The sequence below is a fragment of the Sciurus vulgaris genome (assembly GCF_902686455.1).
Source record: "Sciurus vulgaris genome assembly, chromosome: 7".
NCBI lineage: Eukaryota > Metazoa > Chordata > Mammalia > Rodentia > Sciuridae > Sciurus > Sciurus vulgaris.
Genome location: NC_136467.1, coordinates 78,469,807 through 78,481,687, shown reverse-complemented (window position 1 = coordinate 78,481,687; position 11,881 = coordinate 78,469,807). Strand labels below are relative to the sequence as shown.

At 37.1% G+C, this 11,881-nt stretch overlaps 1 protein-coding gene across 1 annotated transcript in view; it reads right to left on the bottom strand.

Annotated features, from left to right (window-relative positions):
- Positions 1-1,203: 1,203 nt before the first annotated feature.
- Positions 1,204-11,881, bottom strand: part of TBX18 (T-box transcription factor 18) — a 28,169-nt gene continuing 17,491 nt past the window's right edge. Inside the window, exons 6-8 of the mRNA XM_079148287.1 lie at positions 10,488-10,552; positions 4,303-4,397; positions 1,204-2,241 (exon numbers count right to left, since the gene is read on the bottom strand). Coding sequence (XP_079004413.1) covers positions 1,517-2,241; positions 4,303-4,397; positions 10,488-10,552 — 885 coding nt within the window. The 3' untranslated portion in view covers positions 1,204-1,516. The remainder of the gene's footprint in view (positions 2,242-4,302; positions 4,398-10,487; positions 10,553-11,881) is intronic.

Genomic DNA, 11,881 nt, shown 5'->3' with positions numbered 1-11,881 from the left:
ATGAAATGTAATGAATAAGTCAGACACATGATTTTAGTTTCTCAGCAGAAGGGTAATGCATATTATCATGCATTCTTAGCCTTTTCTATTTATCTCATAAATATTTTTTATTTCAAGGAACTGTTCAAAAAATGTAGTTTTGAACTCTTAAACCATGTATTCATTATTTTAGGGGCTTTTAAATAAGTAATGCTGCTATCATTTCTTCATTTCCAAGGTTAAAAATGCTATTGAGGTTAAAAGTTTTATAGTTCCTTTATCATAATTAGTATCTTCCTCCTTAGTCCTCCAAGAGGGCCTTTATGGTGATGGGCTTTAGCCTTTGACTACAACACCCACAAGACAGATTGTCAGAGATAACCCTCTGAAAATTCCTTGCAGCTTTGGCACCATAAAGGCCTAAGACCCATCTGTTTTGAAAAAGACTTAAGACAGAGGAATATGGTCAAGGAAGGAGAAGGAGAGTTCCAATTTGCAGGAGTTATTAGACATAAATAAGTAGCATAAATGTCTTTTCCTTACTCACAAACCAGGGGTCTGGATATTCAAAGCAAGATGGAAAAAATAAATGAAAAACCAAGCAACACAAAAAACCTAAGGGATAGTTGATAAAATTATTCCTTCAGATTAGAAATATAAATGTTTCTCATTGGAATTGGAGAATTTGAGGTGGATTTATTTTCTTTTTGCCACTACTCAGATCATATATTTTTGCCCTAGCAAAAGTGAATTTGAAAATGTTTATAGGACAGTTTTCAATGACCTATTTGATAAACTAAATAAAATAGCAAAAGATCTTAAATACTAGGAATCTATTCTCTGCAAATGAGTAAGTACCTCTTGTATACCCAATGGAAAATGAAAAAATAATCACAATCTTCTCCACCTTCCATCAGAAAATAAAAATTCTGAGTTATAAATTTTATAGACCTTAGGTCATATAAATCTGTGGCAAATAAGAATAAGCAAGAATGTAAAAGCTAATCCTTCATAATTAAAAATACCTCAGAACTAATACTAGCACTTCAACTGGCTTTTGCTTTTTAGATTCTCACACTCTATCCAAGAATAACAGAAATCATAAGATTCTATGCTGGTTATCAACACTCAACTCTGAAATTGTTTAGAACATTTTTCTGATAAATTAGGTTACATGTCTTCATCTGGTTAGTATCAGTGCCAAGTTTTAAGTTTACCTCTTTGTTTTTAAGAGTCTGAGAATTTTGATTAAACATACTATATGTATGCCAATACTCAGCAACTGGGTGAACAAGGAGGATATAAAAGAGACTTCAATATGCCACACGCTATGTATATACAGTATCCACATACACTATAGATAATTACAGTCTCACCATGAGAAAGTCAAAAACCTCAGTGAAACTTAATTTTCTATTATATGTATATTTTACAAAAGTTACAGGTAGCTCCTTTCCATATTGCTTAAAAAAAGAAAAAGAAAAAGAAGATAAAAATACATTAGACAGGTTCAAATGAATTTAACTTAAAGGCTTCATCAGACCATATGTGCAGACACTTGAGATGATGACAGAGTTAAGCTTCCTAGGGTCCTAGAGTCAAAGAAACTCTGCTGACCCCCACTGCTAAGCAGGTGCACTCCTTCCACAGGGGGCAACATCTGTCGATCAGTCATGGTCCCACTTGGGGAGGACCCCAAGAAACTCCCTTGGGAAGAAACAATTTTCTCAGGACTGGCAGCCAGTTTGGGGGATGTAGAGAAGTTATATCCATATAAGGCACAGGGACTGTGTAACCTGAAAGTGTTATAGGAGCCCTGGTGGGTCTGGTTAGTAGCAAAGGCATTGCTGGAGGGTGAAGGCATGATGTACTGGAGCTGAGGGGACATTCCTGAAATCTGCATGGACAAGCTGGTCTGTGGGCAGCTGAAGGTGTCCCCATCAGTGCCACCCATGGACATGTTCACTGAGGTGCTGCTGCTCACACCTACATAGGAAGGAGTCCTGGGCGGAGCGAATGTCTCGCTGGTTTGATTGGTGAGCCTGTTGTAGGTCTCGGCCAGGGATGTGCTGTATCGGTTGAGGGTGAGGCCTGAGCGGGCACAGGCAGAATAGTCAGCTGGGGCCAGACTACATAGCTGGCTGGTGTTGGGCCCCAGATGGAAGGCAGGAGAGGAACAAGAGGAGCCAGACAAAAGGTGAGGATGGGTGGCAGGAACACCATTCCCAGTACTTTGCAGTAAGGTGGAGGAACTTGCATTGCCTATAAAAGAAGTTGAAATGTAAAGAATGACTCGCTGTTTTTCCTTTTAGTTTTACATGATACACATGACTTGTTACAAGGGGTGGCAGGGACTACAAAGATGAGGAGGAATTTATGATTTCTCAGCTTTGAAGGAATTTATAACCTTATTGAATTCATACTGAAACAATCTAAACACAAATCTTCTCAATATATTTTTCTTTTTCCAGTACTGGGGACTGAACCCAGGGGTATTCTACCACTGAGCTACATCCCCAAGACCTTTTATTTTTTATCTCAAGACAGGGTATCACTAAATTACTGAGTCTGGTCTCAAACTTGAAAGCCTCCTGCCTCAGCCTCTTGAGTCACTGAATTATAGGTGTGCACCACCATGTCCAGTTCCTCTCAATATTTTTTTAATTTTTTGGTGCTGGGGATTGATCTCAGGGATACTCAACCACTGAACCACATCCCCAGCCCTTTTTTGTATTTTATTTAGAGACAGTGTCTTGCTAAGTTTCTTAGGGCCTTGCTAAGTTGCTGAGGATAGCTTTGAACTCATGCTCCTCCTACCTCAGCCTCCCGAGCCTCTGGGATTGCAGGTGTGAGCCACCACACCTGACACCTCTCAATTTGTTTTTGTTTTTTTTTTTTGTTTTTTTTTTTTGCTGTACTGGGGATCGAACTCAGGGCCTTGTGCTGGCAAGGCAAGCACTCTACCAGCTGAGCTATCTCCCCAGCCCAACCTCTCAATATTTTTAAGACAAATTATCTCCTTAGGGAAAGATGTGTTTTTGTATTGCAGATAATAAAAAAATACTACCACATAGACTTTTCACACTTCGTCCCTCAATAAACTTTCTCAAAGTTTTCTTACTTAGTCTAATAAATATTAGAAATGCTGAATTTATTACTTTATAAAATATCGATCTTTTCTTGTTTTATATCTTGTTCCAAAATTGTAATCAATACCCCTTTTCTACCCATGTTCATCCTCTCTTTCAGCAAAGTTTGCTTTGGATCAATGTATTTTCTCACAAAGAAAGCCATGACTCAAAGAGCTAAACCAATCCACGCCCTGCTCAAGAACATCTGAAGGCCTGTGTGTATCAATGACTACACAAGGCAAGTCTTGGCCATGCAGTAAAGCAATAGTCTAGCCCCTCAAAAACTTCACTTCCAACCAGAAAACATGTTGGTGAATCACATCCTAACACAAGAGTAGAAGTTCAGCAAATAAACAGTCCTGTGAAACTTTGAGAAGGTAATTATCCTGCATCCAGTGATGGTGATGGTGACTGACTCTCCCTCTCTGGATTTGCTGATAGACTGATGTTTGCAAATTTGACAGAACTTAAAGGGAGAAAAAAATCCCCAAAGAGCTAGACAGGTTGTAAAACCTTCGTTGTTATAGTGACAATGTTATAGTATATAGCTTCTTAAAATAATCTAAAAGCTCAATATGTTCTATGATAATCTAAAACCCAGCAGGTGAAATTCTCATTGCAAGGTGGCAGGATCCATGGCAAAAAGCCTGCCACAGCACTGAGCTGATGGTCCTACCTAATGAACAGACCAAAGAGGTGTGTCATCCTTCTCACAGAAAGTACAAGCCCCAGACTTGTGGAAAGTATTCAGAGATGAGCCCAGTGATACCTGCCTGAGTGTACGGGACTTTCTCATCATAAACTCAACAAAAGAATGCTGCCTAGAGTCACTTACACTAAAGGAAGAGAAGAAAGAAGCTGGTAAGAAAAGGTGGACTGGAAACAGTATCAGCAATTTCTTGTGTAGGGTACTTGGCCTCAGAACCCACCGTGCACCTCTAACATTACTACAAAGTATAAGAGTCAGGTAAAGGTTATGACATAAATAAACAGCCTAAAAATCAAAGATTTAACCTCTGACCATGACAACCATTTTTTCTGACCATCCCCATACCATATAGAAAAGACACGGACCCTAGAACTGTTGGTGATGAGGTTGCCAACACGTTTGAAATAACTGCACATTTTTTAGCACCTGAGCTTTCAGGCAGGAATTGGCTGCAGTTATAGCCCAGGAAACCATGTGAGTTACCTTGCTTGGGAATTCCAGGAATATCTTCAAAGGTGAGGGTCCGCAGTGAAGGTCTCCAGAATGCATAGGATTCCACCAGGGCTTCCAAACCCATTCTAAACAGAAGGGTCAGGATTGGGGTGAGATGGGAGGGACAAATGAAGTCTAGTTAGGAGCAGTTGGAGCTTTCACCATTAATAAGCATTTTGGAAAATAAGCCCAGAATTGACAGGACACACCATACTGGCAGGTTAGGAGCTTGCCATGGTCAGAAAGAAATGTTTTGGAGAGGGAAACTTGAAGAGAATGGAAACCACCCAAAATGCCGTTAACATTCTTGGGAACCAAAGTCAGCCAATATGGGGGAGGAAAAGCTACCCCTTTGGGCCAAGGAGCTGAGGTGAAGAGAGTCCATTCTCACTGCTGTGAGTCCAAGGCACTGCTGCAATCTGGAACACACCTTCTCCCTGTGATAGAGCTTTTCGCTCTGTGAAGAGGGTGTTTCCACAAAAGAATGTTCCTGTTTTAAAAAAAAAAAAAAACTTTCTAAGAGGCATTTTTATCCATCATTCAGTGCCTCAGCAGCCAGCTCAGGCTGGCTTTTCTTTATTCATCCAAAGAAAACCAACTTTGGCCAGGGGCACCATCTCCACCATGAGCCAAGCAGGACCTGCCTTTCAGAAACAGGAACGCCAGAAGAGGGCAGCACTGACTTCTTCTGTCCTCACCCAGCAAGGTGCGAAAGGAGAGCAGGAAGATGATCTCAAAGGGATATCTGCTACATGGAGTTAGTATCCCTATCACAGATTTACTTTAAAGCCTCACCACCTATACTTAGAAAAAGGTGGTTACGGATTATTTACATGACATATATGTATTTTAAAAACATCAACAACTAAATATATGTGTAAATCGTCTGCTACCATAAGTGATTCAATCTTTCCCTCCTTATGTCAGGTGTGTAGTCCTCTAGGTTCTGGGATTGAAGCCCTTCACTCAATTAGCCATTCTCAAAAGAGCTAAGACCTACCACTCATTCCTCAACCTCCTCCGTCCTAAACGATTGTTAATCAAGATAACATTATAGCAGCGTTCAGTGTTGCACATCTGTAATCCCAGAGGCTCAAGAGGCTGAGGCAGGAGGATTGAGAGTTCAAAGCCAGCCTTAGCAAAAGCTAGGCACTAAGAAACTTAGTGAGACAATACAAAAAAGGGCTGGCGATGTGGCTCAGTGGTCGAGTGCCCTTGAGTTCAATTCCCAGTACTCCCCCCACCAAAAAAAAAGATAACATTGTGCTTTTTATGAAATGTATAGTTTTACCATAGGAAACGCCTGCTTCCTGAAGTATCAAATACTACTCAGACATCTCTTGTGATTGTCAGATATGCTTAGTAGCTAAAACTCAGGAGCTACCTCCTCTGGGTTCCCGGTATCCCCAAATCATGAACTATGGACTAAGACTAGAGGAAAAGACCACCAAGAGTCACATCACCTATACAATAGGGTAAAACCTCTCCAATCAGCAAAAGTGATTTGTGCAGATAAAACCATCTCACACCACTACTCCTTCTGTGCCAATGTTTTACACACAGAATTTGCTTCCTTAGAATGTGCAGGTATAGTCTCCATTGATCTACTGATTTCTGTCCCAGCTCAATGAGAAGCATGCCTATCCAATCTTAGTAACAAAAAGGACAGTTATGTATGGGTGGATGGGTGGCATGTGTGCATGAATGAGCACATCTCCTGAATACACTCAGGGACCTGACCCATCTCTTCAGTCGCAGGCTCAGGGGAATACTGTTCTCAGAGCATTCAAAGAGGCATCCCCAGTTCTACAGACACTATGAAAGGGCTGCCAAAGGAAGAGGAGGGTACAGAGGGGACCTGCACCGTTCTACTTGGATTACCTGGGAGAGAAAAAAAAGAATCTGACTTCTGATGTAATCAATGTGCCACAGAAAGAATCATGGCAAGGTCACTAGACTGGGATCAGAAGAAATAGGCTTGAATGCAAGTCACTGAAACTAATTGTGATCTTAATTTCGTAACCTCTCTGGACTTCAGCTTCCTACAAAATGAGGATTAGATTATGAAAGCTCTGAAGCCTTTTCTAGATCTAAAGTTGTTTTATTCTAAGTGACTTCTCCAAATCAAACATCATATTTGTGGCCAAAATACAAGTGAAATCCTAGATCATTCTGCTCAGTAGTATTTTCTGTACATTAAATTATTGATTTCCGTGCAGTTTGGCAGGCCTACTCAACCTCAAAACCCCAGGTTGCCTGTGAGTTCTAGTAATACTGGAGTAACAAATACTGGGTGCTATTTAGCTGAATATTCTATAGTTAGTGTAAACCAATACTAAATTTTTATGACTTTCCAGAAATAAGATTTTAAAAATGCAAATGAACATTAGGATATAGCTTTAGTTTTTTAAATTGCCTTTTATTATCACATGGATGAATTTTGATAATGGTAGTTTTCAATATTAAAGATACCAAAGTAGTTACAAAACAGTCTTGGGAGAGTTTATTAAGGTAATAAGACTTAGAAATTCATTCACTATAGAGATGTGTATTACTGCATTATTTACTTGAACAGTGTAAACTTGACTATGCTTCAAATCTATAAATCAAATTTTTGGAAGAAGTTATTAAGTATCACAAATATATAATGCTAAGCTTTAAAGAGATGCTCTGAAGGTGATATGTCTACAAGTGATCTGATTTGGAGCTATCGATATTTTCATGAGGCTGCTGTTTCACACCACAAGTTCCAGAAAGGATTTCAGATATTTTGCAGGAAACAGTTATAAAATATTTATTAGCTGAATCTGGACTTTTGTTAAAAAGCCTTCATTTTCTCCAGTAATGGAGACTTTTCCCATCTAGTTAAAGAAAAGATGAAAGGCACCTCCTGCAGGAGAGTAGCTAAGGCGATAATTTATACAAGGTGCCTTTGAACAACTTCCACATTTTATCACCACCCTAATTTATGCTATCAAATGGCCAAGTTTATTTAGTAAAATGGTTATGTTTTTCCTGAAGTATTTAAAGAGAAGAAATTTTTGTACCTTCCTGAGTAAAACATTTTATAGGGTCAAACCTAAGGCCTAACTGAAGAATGAAACTATTCTCAGCACATAAATTCGCTCTCACATAGCAAATGTCTTGCAGGAGAGCTTTTAAGGGACAAAGCTACTGATTCCTATAAAATAGGCTGTGGAGTCATAAATAGCCAGGAAAGGATAATTTTTAATTAAAGAAAATTGTTTTATAAAGTTTAAACAATCATAAGTCCACATTTATTTCTTGTTCTGCTCAATTTGTTTATTTTATGTATGAGGAAAAATTAAAATAGATATTTGTTTTTTTAAAAAAATAATTATACAACAGTATCAGGTCAATAAGGGACTATTTTTAATTTTTTCTCTTGAACTTTCTTCTCTATCAATAAATTTTAAAATTACATTAAAATGGATCCCACTATTATGTAAACTATAATGCACTAATAAAAACTCTTAAAAACAAATTCTAAAATATTGTAGTTCTCCATACCCCTAAAACTACTGCACTCTCCTGCATATAACTTAGGTTCTTTTTTTAAAAGGAAAATAATACATAAGTTCTAAATATTTAAAGCTGACCAAATTCTCTCTTCTATATTTGCATCTTTGGTAATTATGAGTCAAAAAATGTTAATATCAAATTTCTAAATATGGAATATCAATTTATAGATATTTAATATTCCAATGTGGCCCATGAAGAGCTTACCTTTGATAAACAAGATAGAGAATTTCAAGAGAAAAATAAGTTGCAACTTTATTTCACTAGCAAAAAAAGTAATGAACAGAGATCATATACTTCACCTATAAAAAGGTACCTAAACACTTGGAACAAAAAAATTTAATTTCAAAAATATTTGAAAACTGTTAAAGTATAATTCGTTTTTTCTGTGTGTCCATTAAAAACATTAAAAGTTTTATTACAGTAATGGAAAAAATAATAGCAAGCACCACTGGATGCCATGCCTACACATTCCTGAAACAGTCAAAGGGAAAGAAATATCAAAACCTAGCATTTTGACCTTACCATACCAAACAGCTTAGTAGTTTATTTTTATCAGTGCTACTGATTTTTTTACTGACTAAATTTAAATAAACAAATGTCTTTTCATTATGCTGGCATATCTAGTATACTTCCTGAAAAGTTGTCATATACATCATCTCACTTCTACTTGTAAAAGGTTCATTCACTGTTATTATCTACATAAAATATACTTGAAGAATATTGTTTAATTTTGGCTTCATAAGTGAACTGACAAGAGTGTAAGCAGTGAAATCTCCAGTGTTTGTGGCAAGTGAGATTTGCGGGAACAATCAATAGCTTAGGCATGGTTACTGGCATATACACACTCAATTTATTTTAATAAATGCCTTCTCTACTTAAAGAAAAATCTCTGAAACCAGTGCAAGATTCTAAAGTGGGTAAATACTAATCTGATATAAACACAGTCACAAGAAGATTCCATCAAAGCATTTATCAAGGTAGAGGAGTCATCGCAAAGGTTCCCTTCAGTCAACTCACTACATAATCTTAGATTACTAAATTATGGTTTAATTTGCATTCAGTTTTCAGAAATTCATCTGAAAAGCAGGTTAACCAGAAGCTATTAAAACCTAGCAAAAATCAAGCAAACATTGTCTCCATCTTGAAGCACATATTTAAAAAGACACAAAGACAGATTGTAATCCCAGTGACTCAGAAGACTGAGGCAGAAGGTCAGAAGTTTAAGGCCAGCCTGGGCAATTTAGTGAGGCTGCCTCAAACTAAAACAAAAAGAACCAGGGTTGTAGCTCAGTGGTACAGTGCCCCTGGGCCCAAACCCAGTACCACAAAAACATTTTTAAAATAAAAATAAATTTTGAAAAAAGACATAATTTCAATATAGGAAACAACTTATTGTGCATTGGGAATACCTGCAACCTTCCCACAGGATGACGAATTTCATAGGGAAGCCTCCTATTGATCAGTCCTGTTGATTCACCTACGCTAGGTTGACGGTTCTTCTACTCTTGCTGTATTTTAATTGCATTTTAGTTCTTACACTGCATGATATTTAAATGATGCCACTGCATATGAAGATGACATCAAGTCTCTGCAAGCAATTGAGTGTGTTCTGAGAAAAGGTCTTTGTTGCCTCCTTGCCCAATTAATCAACTGAAAGAACTAAAAATCTAGACTATTACCTGATGGCTTTCTTCCTAAAACTTCAAATGAAATTGTCTCTAAAATAACTGAAGATTTTGACTTCGCGTAGACAGACATGATTAATACTAAGGTTTCAAGAAGTATTAGAATAATTTTGGGAGTAAATTAACATTTAAAAATGTTTAAATACTTCTTTTTAAAGACAAGATACTTCTGAAAACATGTAAGTCAAAGTCTTACCCCGAAAAGGCATTTGTAGGACGTTAGTCTACTATTACTCTCTGTAACTAAAAGTTATTGTAGAAAATATTGCACTGAACTGTATTGGAATAGAATCATATCAATAAATTTTAACACTCTTGGCACACAGACTAGCTGATCTGCTTTTTGATAAAAATACTAGAGTGGAATTCATTATTGTAGCTCTCCCACTTAGTATAAACACCATAAACAAAACACTGAAAAAATAAACTGTGCAACTGTTAGCAGAATCAAGATGAATTTGGAAACTAAAGAACTTCAGCTCTTTTAGCAAAGGGAAAGAGTTTTATATTCCAGTTGGAAACCTGAGATAACAAGGGACCTAATCGAACTCACCAGACAGAATCAATAGACAGTTGTGTCATTGCTAAGGAAATTCTAAACCAACAGCAGAGGCAGAGAGGGTATCTACTTGGGACTTACTGAGGCCCTTGGCCTATAAGGGTAGACGTCTTCAAGGCCTCTTCAGAAGCAACATGCAATGTACTCCCTGAGAGCTTCCATCTTCACCCCAAAATCACACATGAAAGATCATCTCAGGGCAGCCCACACCATCATGCTCCAAAATAAGGTACATCCAAGGAACAACAGTATTAATCAATTTAAATTCTCCACAGAAATTATTTCAATACCATGTCAGTAAATTTAGCCATTTAGTTTGTAAAGGAAAATTCACAACAAAATATCAAATATATTTTATCACAAACAAAATGGTTTTCACTAGGACTCACCTGTTTCGACCAGAGTCTCGGAAGCCTTTGGCAAATGGATTCCTATCTATCTTAAGGCGTGTAATCTGCAGAGTGGAAAAAAAAAATCACATTAAATTTTATGCAAACATCAAGTAAAGTTATAAAACACAGAAATAATTGTGTAACTACAGATTATTCAAAGGTTAACTTGATAGAGAAGGCTACTGTGCTCCTCTTTCCATTCACCACATATTTTAATATCCTCTCAGTAAAGTTAAAAGAAATTTTTGGAAAGCACCCACAACATTCATATGCTATGAAAAAGATACTTTCTAACTCCTTTCAGTCTCCATAGATTAAAGTTTGCTTTGCTTTTAATATTCCTTTTTTTTTTTTTTTTTTTTTTTTTGCGGTGCTGGGGATGGAACCCAGGGCGTTGTGCTTGCAAGGCAAGCATTCTACCAATTGAGCTATCTCCCCAGCCCTGCTTTTAATATTTCTAGAAAAGGAGATCTTGAATCATCTGTTGATGATTTGCCTTTGCTTGAAAATCCTCTAGAAACTGAAGCTATTCCCTTGAACTTTGTGATGAGGTTTAATTGTGTTTCTCTTGCAATAGTGGTGATGGGAAACAAATAATAACTAACTTTTACTTATCAGCCATTCATATTCTTAAATGTTACAAAACTCCTCCACTGTCTTCTTCAGAATTAGGTAATATCCTTAAATATTCTGCCTTTATATTTTTCTTTGTCTCTCCTTTCCTTTCTAGTGCTCATCTGAAAATTTTATTCTTTTGTCTTTTATTTGTAGACTCTTAACCTGATCTCAGCACTACAGTGAACCAGAGGTAACCACTACTTGAAGATTCTAATGAGATCAAATCTTATACTTGTAGTAGAAATTAATGACAATTTAATTTTAGCAAGAGTTCCAATTTGTTGTCTCATAATCAGGTTCTTGCCCACTAAATATCACAATATTTAGGAGGAAGGGGGATTTACAAAAGTTCTAATCATCTCCATTAAATATTTTCAATTTTACTTCTGCCATCCTGAACTTGACACTAACAAATAACATCCCATCTGTTTCTTACCAAATCTGTACTTTGCCCAAAGAAATTTATACTCTGTTTTTTCAGAAGTACACTATGCTGTGCACTCTAAATTCCTTGGCTTAAGAAATCTACAAAGTTAAATAATATATTTCTGATTGCACCCATCTTCACTGAGGATGAATTTTGTTGCATAACACTACAGCAAAGAAAGGCCTCTGCAGTTCCCCTAGACTGCCTATGCACGCTCTCATCCCTCCTCCAATCAGCCATGCAACACTTAAGACACATGTGCTCCATATGACATTGTCTTGATATGTGGATAGAACTACATTAGAAAGGACATATGAAAGGGTTTGTTAATTAATTCACCATGTCT